The sequence below is a fragment of the Micropterus dolomieu genome, linkage group LG20 (genome assembly GCF_021292245.1).
Source record: "Micropterus dolomieu isolate WLL.071019.BEF.003 ecotype Adirondacks linkage group LG20, ASM2129224v1, whole genome shotgun sequence".
NCBI lineage: Eukaryota > Metazoa > Chordata > Actinopteri > Centrarchiformes > Centrarchidae > Micropterus > Micropterus dolomieu.
Genome location: NC_060169.1, coordinates 9,958,180 through 9,980,540, shown reverse-complemented (window position 1 = coordinate 9,980,540; position 22,361 = coordinate 9,958,180). Strand labels below are relative to the sequence as shown.

General features: G+C 40.1%; 2 protein-coding genes across 2 annotated transcripts in view; both read left to right on the top strand.

Moving 5' to 3' along the window:
* The window catches only part of LOC123959121 (mothers against decapentaplegic homolog 6-like), a 33,186-nt gene extending 11,780 nt beyond the window's left edge, over window positions 1–21,406 (top strand). Inside the window, exon 4 of the mRNA XM_046033010.1 lies at window positions 20,567–21,406. Coding sequence (XP_045888966.1) covers window positions 20,567–21,210 — 644 coding nt within the window. The 3' untranslated portion in view covers window positions 21,211–21,406. The remainder of the gene's footprint in view (window positions 1–20,566) is intronic.
* Window positions 5,919–9,351, top strand: LOC123959122 (C-X-C chemokine receptor type 3-like). The gene is made up of 3 exons (XM_046033011.1): window positions 5,919–6,036; window positions 7,579–7,983; window positions 8,103–9,351. Exons 2-3 carry the CDS (start codon window positions 7,588–7,590, stop codon window positions 8,835–8,837), a joined length of 1,131 nt encoding a protein of 376 aa, XP_045888967.1. The 5' UTR covers window positions 5,919–6,036; window positions 7,579–7,587; the 3' UTR covers window positions 8,838–9,351.
* Window positions 21,407–22,361: the final 955 nt, after the last annotated feature.

The following is a 22,361-nucleotide window of genomic DNA, read 5'->3' as shown; positions in this document are numbered from 1 at the left end:
GGATTTTCAACAAACATAACATCCCTGTGTTTTTTAAACCCAAGAACACACTAAGACAGATGCTGGTACACCCCAAAGACCGCACACCCAAACACAAGAAAAGCAATCTAGTGTATGCGGTCCAATGCAGTGAGGAATGCACAGACCTGTATATTGGAGAGACTAAACAACCACTACACAAACGCATGGCTCAACACAGAAGGGCCAACTCCTCAGGTCAAGACTCTGCAGTCTACTTACATCTGAAGGACAGAGGACACTCGTTTGAGGACCACCAGGTGCACATTTTAGACAGAGAAGATGGATGGTTTGAAAGAGGTGTCAAGGAACCCATCTACACCAGGGTGGAGAAGCCGTCATTGAACAGGGGAGGGGGTCTACGCCACCACTTATCCCCCACTTACAATGCTGTCCTTTCATCACTTCCCAGGAAACTCAACAAACGTCAAGTATTGGCCTCAGGTGAAGATACCAACGATGGTCGTTCAGTCTTGGCCACAGGTAGTCTTAACGACTGTCGTCACAGCAACAAGGAACACTAACGAACTAGCGGTATCGATGACCCGGGATAAGGACCCCACGGAGGTTAAATAGCTGAGTTTCCCTGCCAGTCAGTCAGAACTGAAGAAGTCCTTTGAATGAGGGACGAAACGTCTTCCAGTATCTTCAACCAAGTCCAGTTGCCCTTGATTTTAACCTTCGTTGGATAAAGTCACAAGTATGTCTTTTTATTTGCAGTGCACTCTGTTTCAACAGGCTCAGATGTTTTATTAAACTCAGTTCTCCATATGAAGCCATACACTGTAGTATATTATATAAAGATATTTAAATAAATGTTTTGTCTGATGTTTTGTCACTTGGTCCTGGAGAAACAATATGTCATTCAGCTGTAGTAGAAAAAAACAAACAAACATGACCCTGAACTTAACAGCCTAGTCTTTGTTTGCCAACTTGTAATCCTGCTTGTCTCAGATAACTGAGCAGTTGCTGTATCGTCATGCTAAGACACATCTCTGTCTTCCTCTGTCAGCAGAGCAGAGTGAATGAGGGCGCCAACTAGACTCTCTAAGGTTCCTTTTAAAAGATGACTTGTGTCTTTTATATTTAACTAACTATTTAACTATTTGTATTTGTCTTGCAGCCTATGTAATGCAACATTTATTTATTTGGCAAAGGATGTCTTAGTTTTCTTTTTTAAAGAAACATGCTTTTCAGATTTTCTTTCTTGATGTTTGTGCTTGCAAGAGAAGTATCAGAAGTTCTCTGTTATCAGTGCCTCACTCCCGTTTGCTGCAGCTGATTATTATATATTATTATATATTATATTATCTGTCCCAGTGTCCACTGTAAAGACTTTGCGCTGAAAGCCAAACCTTCTCGCACATCCAACTTCAACCTTCATGCATTATTTACACACACACAAAAAATATGAAATGTCATGTTTTCATATAATTTTTTTTGTGGCTGTAGTATGCAAATATACCCAACAGATGGAGCCACAATGACACGTGACATTGCATTGTGACCGTTGCATTCATCGTTGCCCTGCTAGTAAAACTCTAAACAAACCACATTCAAGGTCACTGTGACAACATGTGTGACAGAGGTGTGCTCTTTTCTTGAGTGTCTGTCCTTTAAAGAATGTATGTCACAGTGTAGCTCAGCAAAGTATTTGTTAATGTTATGTACTAAAACCCTCCCTAACACACCTAAAATACTGGACAGGGCTGAAAAGAGCGGGGGAAAACAAAGACAAACCTTCTCTCTAACATTCCCCTCCTTTTCCATTTTCATGTGTTCTATATTAGTGTTATATATATATATATATATATATATATATATATATATATATACATATATATATTAGTGTTCAAAGAGCTCCTTTATTATAGGGGCTGCTCTGCCACTCTACCTTTTGTGGTACTCGTGGGCTTCACGTACAGTGGATTATTTTGTTTTCACTCTTAGAATACGGCTTGTCAGTGGCCTCCAATAGCACGAAATTATAACAAGTTTGACTACACAATCACTTCTTTTGTTTGTTTGTTTGTTTTATTCTTGTCAGCACAAAATGTATGAAAAAAGCTACATTTTAGTCATGCACCTTTTGACACGAAAAAATCGGTCAGCATTTTTGTTCTTTGCTATTTTAGATTAACTATGCACGATGCTACATGTCACAGCAAATGTCACACAGGAAATCCACTAGTGATCTGGTGGCTGTTTCTTTTTACATGTAAAATAAAAAATTCATCTGTTTTCGTGGGAGTTTTGCTCTCTCAGCAGGGAATGTTTAGTGATCTTAATGTGGGTGTTGTAAACCGTAGACTAAGGCAAAGTGTCATGATGCATCGAGTGACATGACAATGTAGACTGTGAAACGATATAAACTTATCAGAGATTATTTAAAAATAGTTTATACCTGAGGTAGCTATCCCTTTAATGTCTCTTGTGGCCAATGTTGCAAATCATTGGATTTTCCCAAAAAAACGTAGCCTACTATAATACTGATTATCAGTATTTGCAATATGACATTTCAGATAACTGTCACAATCCAACTCAAGGCTGCACAAAGGAGGGGAGGCCACACATGAGTTATAACTAAAAATTAATTATTGTTTGGTCATGAACCCTGGAACTAAAAAACATTAAACGTAAATTTACAGCTAAAATTCCCTACCCTTAGTTTCTGGTCCCTTTGCAGCCATAAGGTTGAAATGCATGTTAAATACTTTTTCATTCATAAAATAAATAGGTAGGCCCGCAGGCAAACTCCTCCATCTTGTGCTGGCCCATAAATTATAGGCCCCTTCAACTGCATAGGGTAACATTTTACAATGCGGTACGCAAAATTGGAACAAGTGAGGAACTATATGATAATTAATGAATAAATGAATACTTAGTTTAGTGAATAACTCTGAATGGAAGACCAGTAGTAGATGATGATTTAGTAGAGGACTGACTGGAATCATGAATCGACATTCTGACCACTTTCTTCATGAGCCCTTCCTGATTAACTCTGAACCAGCACAAAACTAATAAACAATAACCATCCTTAATCATTTGTTAGGCTACTCTTTTTGCGCCCCCTCAAGTAAAGTGATACATCATACTAAGTAAGCAAAGCCTTATCACCTACTGCTTATGACAACTAGCTACTGAGTTTTTAAATTCCACAGTAAAAATTGATGTTAGTGGCACAGTACATTATGGTGATACCAACCTCTTTCAGTCAAAAACCAGAAGCTGCAGGAAGGATGGGTTGGTGACACAGGGTATTCAAACAGCAGTGAAAAGGATAATGTTCTCAATGTGCTTTGATATTTTATCTATTTAATAACATCATAAAAATATTTATAAATTGAATATAAATAGTTCTCATCTAATAGAGAGAGAAATAGTTCTCATCTCTAATTTAATATAAATAGCCATCATCTTATATTGCTGTGAGCCTCTGACCTGTGATGGCTGTTACTGTTGAATTAGTACACTGATCACAACTAGCTGTGTAAAAATAACTGGTTGCTATTTAAACTTAGCAATGTGACAACCAACACTATGGTACAGGATTATAGGAATCAAAACTAGCAAATGAAACAGATTTATTTTTCAGTTCCTCAAGTGACATGTTTCCATGGTTTCACTATTATACTTTTAACCCAAATTTAGGGGTACACTGGCAACCTAGCATGCCTTGTGAAAAATATACACACACCTTTTTTTTTTATCATTTTACATTTGACATATTTTACAGACACATGTGGCAGCATTTAAAAAAAGTGATTTTTCAAAAAATGTGGTATAGAGTTGTAAGCGTACTGTGAGGGGGAAATGTTGGTTACTGACATGCACACCCTTGAACAGGTGGTGTTGAAAAATAAAACCCCTTTTCCTGTCAAAACACTTACGTAGTTAGGGCAGGAAAGGCTTATTACACTGGGTCACAACTCAGTCACACAGTAAAATGTCAGGTGTGCATGCTGTTTACATTTTAAATAAAATGAACCACAACTGAATTCATTTGCAGAAGAGTTTTTTGTAGCTGTGGGCTGAAAAAGTCACTGTCTTGACATTCATGGCCATATGCTTGCACTTCCATCAACATCTCTCACCACAAGACTTGCATAACTCTGCAAACAAAAGAGGAAAGAAAAGGTGTGAAAAAAACAGGAACACGCTCTGAACCTTTTGTGCAGAAGACAGGCAAGGGGAAGCAGACAGACACCCCATGCCGTTGCAGGTGTCGTTATTTGCATGAGCAATACTAAGAACAAAAAAAAAGGTGTGATAAAAATCTTGGGGTTTGGGGGAAGATGACTGCACCTATGAACTGGTAGTAAAAAATGATTTATGGTCAGATTTTACACTGATAAACAGACAATAAAAGATTTTTCACTGATAAACTGACAATACGAAGAGGTTCATTCATTATTTTGATTCTTATCTTCCATTCATGCTCATCAGGCTTATTGTCTAGACTTAATTGCATAGGTGTGAGTTGCTGTTGTTTGTGTGTCAATACTGTTCCAATGCAACTCATAAACAATCCTCTGCTGTTCCTGTCATTTGGTATGTAAGATAATAAAGGTGAACAGCATGATGCATATATGGATACTCATTTTACTGCTGTGCTTGCAGTTGTACAGTTTTCACATGTCTCTGTCTTTTTACAGGGGAAAATCCAGAATACAAACACACAGGCATAGTGGTTTCTTGCTATAAGTTCTAAGATTGTTTTAGTTTTTGTTTCATGTGTATTTTATTGGTCTTGATTTTAGGTGCATCACTTATAATCATACTTTTATTTATTAATTGCTCAATTGTAATGTGGTGGCTAAGCAGGCTTCTAAGCTTCACTAATGTCATATTTAAAAAGTCTTAGTTTCTGTGTTAGTTATAACTGTTGTGGCAGTTTCACATGTTGTCTGCTGTAACCTCTCTTGCTATTGTCATTGTGCATGGAAGACAAATCAGGGCATTAAAAAAGTGATCTCATCTAATCTAAATGTGTGGTTCGGAAATTGAATAAATGCCTTCAACATCTCTATTGAATGATACATTAAAATTCACATAATCAGGCCAGCATGCTGCGATCACACACATTAATGAATTACCTATACTATGCATTAGAGAAATTGAAACAAAAAATGAGAGATCCTTCATGCAGTACATCTGTGGTTTGGACAAGTGGTGTGATGATGGTTGGTCTCTAATGCAGTTCATTAAGGAAGTTGAAGACCATGTCTGATAAACAAAGGCAATGTGAAAATAGTACAAAATGTCTAAAAGTAAAGGTTGCATGCTGTTGTTCAATGGCCAGAATAAATGCAAATGTTCTCCTGAGGTTGCAAGCGTGACTCAATAAAATTACGGTATTGTCACAGCATATTCTACAAAGTCAGCACAATGTATTTCTATTTAACACCAAGTGATTCGAAAACATATTCAAACCACTGGAAACTGTTAGGAGGCCTATTTTCATATTCGGTCTGTTCAATTCAAAGAAGTGTTTGTTGGAAAGTGTACAGCCTAACCACATTATGACATCTTGGGCATTTTTAACGTAGGTGTGAAATCCCTATATTAACATTGAACAAGAGGGCAGCAGGGAGAGTCTGAGTTTTACAAAAATTAAAATAAATGCTAATTTACAAGGAATTTATTTTTTAAAAAGCCATTTAATGTCTGTTTGGCTAGTTTGTTTCTAAACCTTTTCTGAATCACCAACCAGATCTCTGACTTGTGTTTTCAATAAAAGAAATGTTATAAATAAAAGGTAAAATAGAATAGTTGAGGTTACAATCACAATAACTCTTTTTTTAATACAACAGTAACAACATTTTCCCCATTTGTGTTGCTCCTTTTTGTCAGATGCTGAATGCTGATGATGTGGTTTGAGGCGGGTTTTTAGTCTTGACTCTGTGTGGGGGCTCTACAGATGTTACTGACATCACTGGGTCCCTAGATAGAGCTCATTTCTGCTGTGAAGCCCGGCGGAGCTACAATACAAAGAATACATTAGAGGATTACAATTTGGTAAGTTATAATCTTAAACCTTTTTTTTTGGGATGATATTTTTCTTCAGTAGGGAAACCTTAAATCACATCCAGCTGTGGCTCCGGTGGTAAATCTGCGATCCATTTATCAGAAGGTCGGTTGTTCGATCCATGGCTCCCCCAGTCTGCGATAAGCAGATGTCACCTTAGCCCCCGCTCATAAGAATGTGGTTGAATGTGATGTAGGGCGCTTTGAGTGGTGGGAAAACTAGAAATGTGCTATAGCCTACAAGAACAGACCATTTACCTTATATAATTTATTATTTGAATAATTTAATTCCAATCTGTGAATCACGAGTATGATGCATTTCTGCTACTTCTGTGCTTTAATGTAGGGTAGGCCTACACCTTTACCGTATTAACTAATATGAACATGAACTTTGATTCTATTTGTAATTTTGTCTCACACATTTAGTTCACAGAAAAATACCACAGCGTTTTGTGATGTGGTTTTAAGCTTGAGGGTGTGCTGTTAAATTACTGTGACATTCAAGTTGCATTTTGTGACGTATCAAGCAATGAGGCAAAAGTGTAAAGATTAAAAAAAACATGACCACATGACAATTTATGCACCAAGTTACAGATGCCAAATTAACCTTGTGATTCATATTTTAGTGCATCAAGGCTCTTTACTTGGTGTAATGCATATTTTTGACATGCTTCCTCTTGGACGTGCATCAATTTCTCTTCCCTATCGGCTACAGCAAAAAGGAATTATAGCGACAGTAAAATACTGAAATGGCAAAAACTTTCTCCAGCTAAACAGGAACTGAGATCATGCTGATTGGCATAAAGCAATCAGTTAATAACAATTAAAAATATTAATAAATAAAATAAAAACCCAATAATTAGTTCATTCCAATAAACTAAATACGGCGTGACTGTGTGAGTGACTGTGGTATAGCAAAAAGTCGCATTAACTTCCAAATGGATTTTTGTGGATATGTTCGTCATGAGCCAAAAGACAGCTGATTAACGGTTCACGTCATAAAGGGGTGGGTGACTAGAACAAGAAGGCGCATCATGTCCACACGGATTCACGTAACATGACCAAACCTTCACCCCGCTGAAAGGGCTGTCTGCGGCAGAGCAGCCCATAATAACGATCTCTTACTGTAGTAATTAAGCGCCTTTTTTCTCTGACCTTGATGTAGTAGCCTATTTGTTTATGATAACAAAGTAAATGCTGCATCTGGAAGTTCATGATAAGATGTGATGCCTACGTGATGTTCATTGACCCAAAGAAATCTGCTAATGATAAATACTGTTGAATTGTTATCTTGCTTTTATGTGGTCTAATTCTGTCTGTTATTTTACTGTATTTACAGAACATTTAATTAAAATGAGAGAAATGTGCTTTAAATAGCCATAGCCAAAAATCATAGATAGATAGCCTAGATAGATAGATAGGTAGGTAGATAGATAGATTTGTTTAAACCTACACAGCACCCCCTTGTGGTTGAAATAAACTACACAGGTCAAATGCCAATTTAATGTATAGGTTTCTTTTCTTTTTGTGCAGAGTTCACCGATGGAGTTTAGTGGCGTGCAAACATTAACCGGCTCGGATTTAAATTTAGATGACCTTGAGGATTTATTCGCATATGACAACAACGAAACTTATGGAGACTGTTGCGATGGGGGTGACATATGCGACCTGAAAGAGGGCATGCTTTTTGAGGCGGTGTTCATCCCTGTACTGTACTCGGTGACGTTTGTTGTGGGTGTCTTGGGGAACGGTGTGCTGCTGGGAGTTCTGGCTAAGAGCAAGAGGACTTGGAGTGTGACAGACACCTTTATCCTCCACCTGGCTGTGGCAGATCTCCTCCTGCTGTTGACGCTGCCCTTCTGGGCTGCACAGGCCGCTCAAGCTGGGGGATGGACCTTTGGAACTCCTCTCTGCAAGATCACTGGAGCTGTTTTTACGGTAAGAGGTGTCCAGCAGGAAAGGTGCGCTAAAACTGTCTGCATTCAAGTGCATGATAGTAAATGGACAGTTGTTGCAACAAAAAGATGTTTCACCTAGCTTTGGCTCTGTACCCTCAGATCAACTTCTACTGTGGGATCTTTCTGCTGGCCTGCATCAGTCTGGACCGCTACCTGTCCATCGTCCATGCTACCCAGATGTACTCCCGCAGGAATCCTTGGGTCGTTCAGGTCAGCTGCCTGGCCGTGTGGCTCTTCTCCCTGCTCCTCTCCATCCCTGACTGGATTTTTCTGCAAGATGTGAGGGATGACAGACGAGCTACAACCGAGTGTGTCCGCAATTACAAGCTCGCCTCTCAGTCGGTAGGTGACTGGCGGCTGGCATCACGGCTGCTCTACCACACAGTGGGCTTCCTGCTGCCTTCAGCTGTCCTGATCTTCTGCTACTCCTGCATCCTGCGGCGGCTGCGATGCGGCTCCCAGGGCCTCCAAAAGCAGAAAGCTTTCAGGGTCATCATGGCCGTGGTGGTGGTTTTCTTTCTCTGCTGGACGCCATACAACATCACACTCATGGTGGACACACTTCATTCCAGCAACAGCAGCGAGCCCTGTGGAGTCAGATCATCTCTGGAGAAAGCGAAGACAGTCACCTCCTCCGTGGGTTACCTCCACTGCAGCCTCAATCCCATCCTGTATGCCTTTGTGGGTGTGAAGTTCCGGCGTCAGCTCATGAACATCCTGAGGTCACTAGGCTGCAAGCTCCAGACAAGTGGCAAACTCCAATCTGCTGTCAGCAGCAGGAAAAGCTCCTTTTGGTCTGAGTCTGCCGACACCTCCAACTCCATCGCGATCTGAGGGACACAAACCTGAATAAGCTTACAACTGACAACATGAAGAAATGAACAGTTGACTGTACAATGTGTCTCTGTATATTTCCTGTGTTATATTACTAGTAACAGGCTATGCTGGTTTTCAATTTCCTGTTCACAAGGCAAGGCAAGTTTATTTGTACTGCACACTTCAAGAAGGCAGTGCTTTACATAAAATTAGTAGCTGAACATAAACATCCATCCATCCAAAAATAATTTTGTCTATCTGAGGATTGAGGTTACACACCTGCAGCCCACTTGTAGGCAGCAGATCTATTTTCCTTGTAAAGCAGAAAAAGAGCATTTCTCTTTTTTCAGACCGCAAGACAACATTGTAATATAAGTAAATCATGTATTATGCTGCAAGTATTACCGCTGTATATCTGCTGTTTTACATCTAAACTTTTAAATGAAAAATTTTGTATCACATGCTGCATATTTCATAATGTTGGTGTAAAAGGAGTGTATAAATAAAGAACAAAAATGTTTTTTTAATCATCTACCAGTATGTTTTTAGACCAAATGTATTAAAATGTTACTGTTTTTAGGCAAACATACCTGGCAGTATAGACAAGGCTTTGGAACTACTTTTAGACCATTTGACTGTTCACAGAATATAAACAGTTAAATGACCAAACTAAATAAAATGTGAACATTTGTGATTTATAAAATATAAAATATAATAAAAAATGTTTCAGAGTTTGGTTTGTGGCCAGTCAAAGAGGCCATTCAACAGCAATCTAAGTGAGTGTAATAGTTTATATATATATATTTAAAAATCCCCCTCTCACCCCGTGCGGGGTGGTATGTGTCATCCTCAAGCTCGGGTCCTCTACCAGAGGCCTGGGAGTTTGAGGGTTCTGTGCAGTATCTCTGTTCCTAGGACTGCACTCTTCTGGACAGAGACCTCTGATGTTTTACCTGGAATCTGCTGTAGCCACTCTCCCAGTTGGGAGGTCACAGCCCCCAGTGCTCCGATTACCACTGGCACCACTGTTGATCTTACTTTCCACATCTTTTCTAGCTCCTCTTTCAGCCCTTGGTATTTTTCAAGCTTCTCGTGGTCCTTCTTCATGATGTTGCTGTAGCTTGGGATTGCCACATCTAACTCTGCAGCCTTCTTCTGCTGTTTGTCGATCAACACGATGTCTGGTTGGTTAGCCATCACCAGTTTGTCAGTCTGGATCTTGAAGTCCCACAGGATCTTAGCTCTGTCATTCTCAACTACCTAAGGAAGTGTCTTCCATTTTGGCTTTCCAGCCCATACTCATGGCAGATGTTCCTGTACACTATGCCAGCAACCTGGTTATGGCGTTCCATGTGTGCACTTCCTGCCTGCATCTTACACCCTGCTGTTATGTTCTGTACTGTCTCAGGGGCATCCTTGCAGAGTCTGCACCTGGGGTCCTACCTGGTGTGGTAGACTCCTGCCTCTATTGATCTTATACTCAGTGCTTGATCTTGTGCCGCCATGATTAGTGCTTCTGTCCTTTAGTCCAGCCTTTTCCAGCCTTGATATCAGCCACTTCTTCTATATATATATATATATCTTGTACTGAGTGCCTGTTCAACGATATAGACATATATATATATATATATATATATATATATATATATATATATATATATATATATATACACATATATATATATATGTGTACACACAGAGAGACATTCATTCAATAACCATTAATCATGTTTCTTGAAAACACGTGTATGTGAGCATCGTGGATTAAGGTCATGTTTGATACTTTAAGATATTAAGATAACCTTTAAGAATTATATTTGTTTTATGTAATATCTTAAAGAGAAGTTAAATGCTACTTCTTTTGCTCCAAATTTATCCAAAGGACAGAATGCTAGCGTGTTTAATATACAGTAGATCTCTGTTAACTCCCATATAAACTTTACTAAAAGCTCGGTCTGAACACTGGATGACTACAAGATAAACGCAAAATGTTCTTGGGTTATACTGAAATAATGTTCTAAGTTGTTTGATTTAAATCAAATGATGATTTACTAGTTGCAGTGGCTAATTATTTGTGAGTAACAATCCTGTGTCCTTTAATTCTTGGACCAACCTCAAAATACAATTTAAATGTCATATGAATAAAACCACAATTGTCATAAGAGGTCTTTAAACACAAAATATCTCGTCAAAGTGTTTGTTTGTTTTTTTATTTGGAGTGGTGTATATACATTTTTAAATAAGAATACACAATTTCATGGGTAAAACTGCACTAATCAATATCTTTTACTGTCATGTGAATGGTTTGCTAGTAGTGATGGACCCACAAATCATCCGACTCTGTACTTCCCCTCAGCTCTACAGCATCTTTTAGCTTCATTGTTTACATTTCACTGCCTGCCACTGTACTTTTTTGGTTTTTGGCTGGGCCAGGTAGCTGTTTTCTGCAAAAAAGCTCTGACAGACCGACTGCACGCTACCTGCACTAAAAGACAGACAGACAACGTTAGCGACTAGTTAGGGAACATAGTGGATCCTTTAGCAGCTAAAGAGCCAGATATTTTTCTCAGAAGTTTTCTGGAGACTGAAACAGAACGAAATACAGTGTGAATATTGGTCTTAAATTCATTACATTTGCCATATCAACTCAATAAAGTGATATTATGTCAGGTTGCGTTGCTTCACCCCCAAATTAAAGCGGATTTAATAAAAAAAAAGGAAAATGTAGGAAATATCAAATGAGCTCTTGCAAAATGTGTTTGCCCTTATTAAACACATTTTCTAAGGATTATCGTGGTCTCGCAGTCCTTGTGTCACCCTCGGACTGCGTGAGTTGTTTATAGTGATTGTATTGTATTTTCAGTCCACAGTCTTGTGGAACTTCACATTCAGATAATTCTCCCAAATTAAGTTTCAGAAGGAATTCCATAATTCCTTCTTCACAGTGGAACAAATGGATCTATTCCACCAATAAATGTGTGTAATTACATTGTGAGGAGTGAAGGCCATATAGTGGGACCATGTGAGGCTCAATGAGAGACTTGTCAACTTGACCCCTGTGACTGGCCGAGTGGGGGGAGGAAGTGTCGAGGAAGAGGGCCTGTCCAGGAATGTGTTGGGAGGGGAGGCTTGTCAACGGTAGCGCTCTGCTTCTCTGTGTCTGTGTTTGTCAGATTCAGATTTAAATCTTAAATGATCTTTTTTAAGTAATTTGTGCAAAACAAAAGGTTATTCTTAAAGCTACAATATAACATCTTTCTTCAGTGAAGTGTCTTAGTCAAGTCTGTCATGATATTTGTATAACTGTGTCTGGTGCCTCTGTAGGTAAATGTAACCATGTGTATAGAGGCTGCACGGGATACACAGACACCACATGTTTGTTGATAGCCCTCAAATACAGATGATCTTCACCATGGAGCAAGCTGAAGAAAGGCCTAATGTTCTCCTTATCAAAAGTGACTCATCCTCATCTAGCAAAGCTGTTTCCAGTGCAAACTTTGACTATGGTATAATTGTTTTCACCACTCTCTGTCACAAATTAAGTATGAATGAACACAATTACATCAGGAATGGTTGATCAAAACTATCTACTTTATCACTGGTGCTACAACAGTTAAGAGATAGAGCCATATATGCAGATCATTAAATCACTTCCTGCTGTAGCTGCCGTGACACATCAATGTACTGTAGAATTTAGCTCCGCCAGCTCCACCCTCCTCCTTGGTTGGTTGCACTACAGTTGCAAATGTTGCACTGAAACTAACGTTGCTTCAAGATGATTTAAAGTTCAAGACCTCCCACAATGACACACAATCCAATAACCAGTCAGTTCTGTTTACTCAGATTAATTCACTTTCAGATAAAACAAGTAGGCCTACCAGCTGAAAACATACAGTAGGTTTTAGCTGCTCAGTAAGCTAACAAAGCCTTCTGTTCCTGGTGAGGTAGCTAGCTGTCAAACGGGTATGATAAAATGGGAAATGCTTGCAGTGCATTGTCATTGTTCATAGTCCTTCTCTTTTTGCTTATTTATTGTGAATCTTCAATTTGACAATGCTACTTTATGCGTCAGAGCAGCTCTTGTTATTTTTAGCATTTACCTGCAGAAAACTATGGAACCAAAATCACAGTCTCCAATGGTAGGGCCATGGGACAACAAAAGAACCTCCAATAAAAAAAGAAAAATACTGCTGAAATAGCAGCTTATTGTTGCTGCAGATACATTGTTTTTGTTTCGCCACAAGGTACAATAGAGCATCAGTGACAGCTGTTATCATGTGCTAGAGCCAGTCCACCTGAATCTGAACAGCAACAGCTAAACACCAGTGATGTAAATGTGCCTTTGTGCTCTTTCTTCAAGAGGATGCTGAGTGATTAAATGTAAACTGATATGTCACTTTGCAGAAACTTGTACAACATTTTGTACATTTTCCTCATTCTGAGTTTATTGAAACTGAACCAAGAACAAGGTCTACGGTTGCACAGAGAACACTGATTTACCTGGCTGCATTCATTTCTCACTTTCTTTGTTTGCCTAATGTTTGAGATAACACATGTATAAACCTGGCAATGTAACATTTGAACAAACGCACATGTTGAATTGGACATCTGTGTTTTTGCCTTTATTTTATAGGCCAACAGTTTAGAGAGACAAGAAAAATAGGAAAAATAAACAGGTTATCACATGCGACAGAGGTTATTTGCAGTTACGCATTTGCATCTTAAGCACTCGACCACCAGGACGCCCTCTATTTCTAAAGTGTCAGCTTTCAAGAAACTAAGAACCACAGACATCATTAAAACTTTCACAAGCATAAGCAGAATTTCTTCAATTGCAATCATGAAACTGAAGCAAAAACTTCAAAATCACCTACATTTGGATTTCCAGTGTTTTTGTCCACAATGACAACATGAACTTGGTATCTTGATGGATGATATAAGACTTGACAGCAGGGTTTGTCCAGGATGCAATGATGTATGCAAAACCTGACACATTCCTTGGCTTAAGTTGTCTGGCACTTTGAAGTAGCAGTAGAAATGCAGGAAACTGGTTACTTTCTCTCTTCCTCTTGGAGGAGCTTTCCAAACTGCCTCCAAACACGTCTTCCTATGAATTTTACCGGGACACACAGTAACTTTCCTGTGGCTCAGTCGCCCTGCAGGGTTAAGGAATGTGGTCTCCTGTTTGTATGAAATATTGGATTGGTGTTAGCGGATTTCTTGTTTTATTAAACAAGAAGCAGGGAAAGATGCCTAGTTGCCACTGCAGCTGGCTACGTCACAAGATCCACTTTACAATGGAAAAAGAGTGAGAAGGAAGGTGTGTGCGTGTGTGTGTGTGTGCAAAAATGTGTGTTTGTTTGTGAGTGAGAGCCCCATTGTGTCCGACTGTAAAGCCCATGTCTGGCGATAACGCAGCCCTCTGATGGCAGAGATAGTCAAGACGCCAGCTTAAATGTGGCTTGCTGGATTGAAGTTGCCCTGTAATGATAGTTGTCTCAAACAACACAGAACCTACCATTTGTAGTCAGAGAGGGGTGTTTTCCTTTTTTCCCCCCTTATTTTATTTTATTTCTACTTTTTGGGAGGAAATTTGAGGAAGTTAAATCAAAACAAAGAATCTTAGAGGCGCCCGACAATGGTCAGTAGCTGAATTCTATCCTCCCCTCTCGTCCCTCTGTCCCCCTACACTCCCTGCCCTCCTCCTCCCTCTCCCCAACCCACCCACTTCTTTCAGCACCGTGGAAGAGTCTAATAACTGGAGGGGAATCTAATCCTTGGCACTGGATGAAAGAGGAGGGTCTCCCTCCCACCCTCTCTTTCTCACAGTCTCTTTCTCTCTCTTCATTTTTTCCGTGGATGCTGGTTATGCTTGGCAGGTTCTTTCCCTCTCTCCCTCTCATTTTCCCGCTCCCTCTGTCACCCAGTCTCTCCTTTCTTCCTCTCTGTGCAGGTTAAGGTTAGCAAGAAGAAGCCTCCACTGCTCAGACTGGAGGAGGAAAAGCAGGCTGTTTAAAGGAATAGTAAAACACTTTGGGAAATATACATATTGGTTTTCTAGCTGAGAATAATTTGAGAAGATTGATCCCACTTTCTTGTTTGTCCATTACAAAACTACAGGCAACAGCCAGTTAGCTTAGCTTAGCATCAGTACCTGAAACAGGAGGAAAGAGCTAACTCTCCTCTGTTCAAAGTTAAAAATCTACTTAATAGCACCTGTAAAAGTTGCTAATTAAATTGTACCTCATTTGTTTAATTCAGACAAAAACTGAAGTTCAAAAAAGATTGTATATTGGGCTAGTGACGTTTTTTGAGTCTTGTATTCACATTAGCCAAGTTTACATCTAATTGTCATGCGAATTTTAAGCATACTTTTGAAATGTCACAAAAAGAAAAAAAATAGACATTACAAAATATGTTGCGTTTCCATCAGCTGATTTGGAGTGAAGAAACTGGGCTACAGCAAGCGTAGTTACATCAGTAGTTGACGTTACACATGGCTGTAATAAACAAGACATATGAGTTCCAAACTAGAAACAAAACCAGTCGCATGAACCTGATGGCCACTGATCTTAGAAAAATGGAGAGAGGTCCTCAGAAATGTGTTTCAAGCGGGCAAGTTGCTACCAGCCATCTCTTGGCACGTTATGGGAATATCCGGTGTTAAGCCGAGTTTTGCATGCCTGTCGAGAATTGCATGCACCTCCAAATAATACTTGTAAACGCTATAATATCCTTTGTGGGGTCTCATCAATGATGAGAAATTATTTGAAGTATATATTTTATGAACGTTTAGAGTCGTTAATATTTTATTACACTCAGTAGAAGTAGAATTCATTGAGATTCAGCAAAAATATGCGGTGATAGCCCCTTTTGATCAGTGTACAGAGCAAAGTATCCGAACAGGACCTTTAAAGCTGATGATACACAGAGCAACTTTTAGAGCAATGGTGCAGGGCAATGTTGCCGTCAATGGTAATGAGTAAAGATTACTACCATAATCCCCTTCCCCCACCACTCCGCCACCCGCCCGCACCGCCGCTATCCGTTCAAAACATAGTCGGACTTGCCACTAGCAAGATTGCCCAGCAACATTGCTCAAAAAGTTGCCCTGTGTATCATCAGCTTAAGAGGTGAATGCATAATGAACAGAACAGATGATGAAGGCTGCCTGCCGAGATTTGCATCCACCTCTTTTCTCAGCACAAATGAGCGTTACCAGCCGCAAGGTGCTTGAAATTCTCGGCAGGCACGCAGAACTCTGCACAACCGGGCAAGACGCCGACAGCAGAAACAGCTGATCAGTCGTGAGTTACAACTTTGCTACATCACAACTTATTTGGAAAAAGTGTTTTCCTCTCACATTTAGCGCATTTACTCTTTTTTGACAAAGGCAAAAACCACCTCAAGTGAGCACAAAAACTTTTTTGTGAAATTAAGGATTTTTTTTTCGACTTTTGCGTGTTCCATCAACCTTTTCTCATGCGATACTTCAAAATGCGCATTAAAAACGTTGATGGAAACAAGGCTAGTGACACCAGGAAGTCACGGCTCGTGGCCAATAAATTATCTGGCACATAACCCCCATAAAACCACCGACTGTTGTTTCTACACTTAAGTTTTCAAATGAGACAAATGAGAAATAACGTGTTAATTAGCGAGTTGTTGAGATGGTGGCAGATTTACCTCTGGAGGGAGTGAGATTGAGTGCTAAGCTAAGCTAACTGTCTGCTGGCTGTAGCGTCATATTTACCATATCGACCAACACATACCTGACGTAACTTTAGTACATCAAGTGAGTTCACCCACATAGTTACTTAAAAGAAATAACTTACTTTTGGTTTCACTCAGGACCAAATGTCTAACTATTCCTTTAAAATATATTCAGTTGTGATGGGAGGAGCGAAAAACAGAAAGATGAGGAAAATAAATAGGAAAGATGAGTGGTGCTGTCATTGTTTGAAGTCCAGGTTCCAGTCTGTGGGGAGCTGGCAGGAAACTGACTGTCTGACCCCTGAACTTTGATTGCCACTGCTTTTTGTCAGTCCGAAAACATAACTAGTCCATACATTTAAATTGTGGATTACTGTGATTTAATTACAGCGAGTTATTTGTTTTAAATTCCATCTATCTTCCCACCTTTATTCCAGGTCTTGCAGAAAAACAACTGCGAAGTGTACTGGCCCTTCGATGAGATTGGCACTAAGAGACAGTGATTTTGAAATGAAATAACAAAGGCTACTTATCTAATTGGTAAACAGAGCTGTTAAATGGTGGTTGGGTTAAATGCTTGCAGACGCTGTAATTGCTGCCAGCCCTCAAATACAGATGCAGGCATGCACAATCACACAGTCACAAACTAACACACCGTTTTTCAACTTCCTCCGCTCGAACATAAACATACTGATAACCTCCAGTTTGAACCCGTCTTTAAAAATTCCATTGAAGATGTCGGTTGCCCACCCGCTCCTTCCTCCGTCTCTCTCCCCCCCGGCTCTCCCTTCATATCTTTAGCTGGATGATAGTCAGGCTGAGCATGATGACGCTAAGGACTCTGTCAGAAACATTAAAAATGACATGCTGTACCGCTCACATTGTCAAACACTAGTGGAAATCGTAATTGAGTGTTTTTTACTTCATAGCTCATCAGTCAATCTTCAGAAGACGGTGGTGCTAGAGCTTAATGTGAAAGAATGCTCTCATTCATATTTGCCAGTTTTCAAGCCTTTGATAACTTTTTAGAATTTATGGACTTTTTCTTTATCTCGCAATGCTGCTGTGCGGACTTCGGATAGCCAAGTATCACAGAATGCATTTCACGCCAAAAAAGCGTGCTCCTGTTCCTGAGAGTTTGTACTCCCGAGCCGAACTTGCCAAGCGAGAGCTTTAAAGCACAGAAGTCTTGGCAAACTCGATATTGAGAAACAGCCCGGGTGTTTGTCAACCACTAATAAACTCAAAGAGAAGAAGAAAACAAAAACTAGTTACCGTAGTCTTGTCATTAGTTTGCAAGTACCTGTTACCACCAGCCATGTTTTCGCACATTATGGGAATATAGAGGAAGACGCAGACAGTGGAAACAGGTTCTTCTTATTTCAGAGTGGAAACAGCTGATCAGCCATGTGAGTTAAATGTTTGTTACATCAGAACGTATACGTGTTTCCATCCCCCTTTAGCAACATTAACTTAAATCCACTTCAAGCAAGCATAACAACCTTTTTTCAAAATTGAGGACATTTTTTCAAATTTTGCCATTTTCATCAACCTTTTCCAAAGCGCTACTCCAAAAAAATCACACAGTCACAAACTCAATGCATTAAACAAGAAGATTATAAGTAAATAAACATATATACAAAGTTTATTTTTAAGTTTAAGTAAGATGCTCTCTCTGTGTCTCAGTTCTCAATATACTCTGTGCTATGAAAACTTGATGCATTAGATGCTCAAAAGCCGGGATTTAATACTATATTCTATGCAGGGTCATTCATTATATGACAGAAATGAAAGTGTACTTTGTCAAAAAGTCCCGGTTTGTTTTATGTCTTGGGAATAAATTTGATCGTGAGCTCATAAAGTCTCTCTGTGTTTCCCCAGACATGTTTGTGTTGCCTTATTACAGGGAAGAGCATGGCTTGTAAACGTGTGTGTGTGTGTATGTGTGTGAGAGAGAGTCAGAAAGAGATAGAGTGAGAGAAAGAGAGGGATCCTGCTAGCTGAGCAGCCTGCTCTCTTATTGGAGAGCTGTAAAAACTCCAGGCCGCAGGAGTTGCCAGCCTGGAATTCACTAATGACACACGTGGGCCTCAGATGAGAAGTGCAATTTTGTGTGTCAGTGTGTATGTGAGTGTGTGTTATAATAATACTGTTTGCACCAGAATGCCCAATTTGTGTACATGTGCTTGTGTGAGGCCCTTTCTCATCATCTAGTGGGTGTGCGTGATTGTATTTATGTACAAACATTCACACACATCTCCTATCTCCTCCTCCAAGCTCCCAGTAATACCACCACCTCTTCTACCCCAGCCCTGTTGAAATTAAAATGGCTGCTGTGCAAACACAACACACCTAGCTTAATCTCGGTCCTGGTTTCACCCAAAAGCAGCTTGTTAATGGGAGAAGGGCCGAGGCCATCCTGGCCCCTGGTGGATGAAGAGGGGGTGCTTGCTGGAATATGAAAGGAATGGGGCCACAGGCACATGGTCTTTAAATCCTCTGTGTCAATAGAGTCTCTGGAGCAAAATAATGGCATCACTCTGTGTGGGAGTTAATGTGAGCTGATAGCATGAGGGCTGGGGGGTCAAGGGTTCACGGGCTTGTGCTAGGTTGACAGAGAGCTGAATGCTTTCCACCCCCCCAGCTCCCCTCTCTGCTACCTCCTCCTTAACTCAAGCAGTGTTATGGAGGGAGATGATGAGGGATGTCAGTGGAGGAAGTGGGCTGTTCAGTGTTGGCAGTTTTAGCCACCTTTTCAAAATACTCAGATGAGTAACAAATTCAAGGAAAAAAATGAAAAAATAATGAATGCAGATGCTTCCATACAGAGCATAAGGGGTCACTTAATGGTTTCATGAAAATTGATATGGTGTGAAACATAGTACACTGTAGGGCAATCATCAGGACATGCGCACAATCTTGGCAGACGCTAGTAGTAACAGTAGTCTGCCAAAAAAAGACAGAAACATGTTATTCACATATTATTAATTTAACAGATAAACATTGTTGCATAAGGATAAGCAATGCAACAGATGTGAGCTAATTTGCAGCTTGCTTCTGAATAAAACAAGAAGTAGGAGCGAGAACAGTGTGCATGTACTTTTTCATCTTTTAATCATATATTATAGCCTTTGCACAGCTAACAATCGCAACCTAATTGGGCACCTCTGGGAGATTTTGGAGCAATGTGTTAGACATGCTCTCCACTGACAGCGTCAAAATACCAAATGAGAGAATATGTTTTGGAAGAAAGGCCCTCCAGTAGAGTTGAGAGACTTGGAGCAGGAGTACTGAAGCTGTGGTGACGGCTCATGGTGACCCCAGAATCTTACTAAGACTATTTATGTAGGTTTTTCCTTTATGTTGCCACTCATCTGTAGGAATACAGGTTACATTTTGCACATCAAGCAGTGGGAGAAATAAATTTCTTTTGTCACATAAAATGAAAATGAAAGCCTTCTTCAACTTGTTGCTGTTGTGAGCTAAAGCATTTTATTGTTTTGAGAGATACGTGTGTGAAAACTGGGGGTGTCTTGCAAGTATAACTTTTTTTGAGTGATGAGTAGTATCAGTAGGATCGATGTCAAGAACGTGAGATCAAGGCACATGACCACGTGTCTTAGTGCTTGCACTCTTTAACTGCTGTATTAAGAAACATTGATTGTTTTGAAAAATATTTGGTGGTAATAAAAATTAGTTGAGAAGGATCCTATTATTGATGCATTCTCCTCATAAATAATGACACATGGCTTTCCACTACATGATAGAACATTAGCTGCTTTTAATATTTAAAAGTGATTCTGGGCCTGGTATTACTTGGTATTGGATCATCGTCCACTCCTAGTGAAAATAGAGAAAAGAATGACCATCCAAACGTGTGGCTCATGCTTTCATTGAGACTTCCTCTCTCCTCCCTTCCTCCTCCCCCTTAACATAACATCATTCTCCCTCCTTCAAGAACAATTACTGTCATAAAAAATTAGCACACTTACCAGTGCAAACATTAATTCTTCTACCTCTCTTCTACCTCTCAGACACTGGGACCTCCCTCGGCTCCTCGACTTCCGGCGGACATTGCTCTCATTGGTGCAGTGTTGCCTACTGGGAGCAGCGCACACGCGTGGGTCGCCTTTATCCAGCCTACGAGCCCTCGCTCAACATCTTCTATGACCTACCTCAGGGCACGGGCCTCTGCCTTGGCCAGCTCCACGCCAACGCCTACCACAGCCGCCGTGACGACCCGGGCAGCCACGGTACGTCGGGTCTTTACGGGCATCACAGCTATGAAAGTGGAGGGAATAGCAACAGCAGCAGTGGTGTACAACAGATTCGCAGTAAAATCGGCTATGGCATCGTGCTGAGTCGGGAGCCAGATGGCGTGTGGGTGTACAATCGCTGCCAGCACCCGGTGTTTGTCCACTCACCCACTCTGGACCCACCCAGTGCTCAAGGGCTGAGTGTGAAGAGGGTGATGCCGGGCTTCTCCCTCAAGGTGTTTGACTATGAGCGCTCCAGCTGGATGGCAGAACATGGCGTGAAACCTGAGAGCCAGGAGGGGCCCTGGGACCCCCACAGTGTTCGCATCAGTTTTGCTAAAGGATGGGGCCCCTGCTACTCCAGACAGTTCATCACCTCCTGTCCATGCTGGCTGGAGGTGCTACTTAACAACCACAGATAGCACACAAACACACATACTCACAGACTCACATGAGGTTTCCAGACCCAGTATCCTTATTGTAATCTACCTAGATTTAATATAAAGTTTATATATTATATAAAATATATTATACATGTAAATACTTGAGTCATTTTTACAATGCAATTATTTATGTATAGTGTAATGTGTATATGGACAAAATAAAAAGGAACAAGAATATGCACTTTTGATTCTATATATGCATTACAGTTTCTCAGTGTCATTTTGCAAATATAAACTGTAAAAATAAGACAAACCTGGTTTATGTTCTCATGATTTAGCAATTCCATCAAAAAGTATACCATACACACATTGTCAATAAAGTATTTGTATTAAATGAAGATTTCTGTGGTGGTCTGATGTGCTTTTACATGAGCTATGGTTTAGTTAGCTGGTTGGTGACAAATGCAGGGTTATGACTTAGCACTTTGTTACTAGCTATAGCATCCATTAGTTACACTTTCGTCAACATTTTAGCAAGACAAACACTGTCTGTTTTATCCCCGAGCAAACAGACATATTCTTCTGTTTACACCATAGAGGCAATTTTCAGTGTTACAGGAATGGTTCGAGGTGCTGGTATTTGTACCTTTGGACAGACCCAGGCTAGTTGTTTCCCCCTGTTCCCAGTCTTTATGCTAAGCTAAGCTAACCATCTCCTCTAGTTAATGGACCAATATAAGAATGATATTGATTTTAGAAAATTTTACTATTTCTTTTAAAAGATAAAACTTTTTTTCAAACTTTTTAGAACGTTCAACTCAGCTAATGTAGTGAGGAACTCTGGTCATGTGATAACAGGTGGTGCTATTTCTTGGGTAGATCATAACCCAAGTCTCTGTTTAAGAATGTCCTCCTTGCTCTTTCTCCAACTGTCCTCTGACTCTTTTTCGATTGACTTCTTTTCAGTAATGAGACAAAGCAAACAAGTTCTTAAAGTATGTGCACATTACTGTGTGAAATATATTTTATGCACAACACAGCCTGATCACGTGCGGTACATCTAGTGTTGAAGTGGTGGACTAAAATGGTAAAACACTCCTTTTGTCAGGTAAAACTTTGCTCTAGGTCACGTGATAACACCTGAGCCAGCGCTATCTACCAAGGAAGACCATGAGATGCAAAAAAACCAA

Coding starts and splice junctions, on each gene's coding strand:
- LOC123959122 (XM_046033011.1), top strand. CDS start 7,588: ATGGAGTTTAGTGGCGTGCAAACATTAACCGGCTCGGATTTAAATTTA. Junction 7,984..8,102: donor TCACTGGAGCTGTTTTTACG/GTAAGAGGTGTC, acceptor CTGTACCCTCAG/ATCAACTTCTACTGTGGGAT.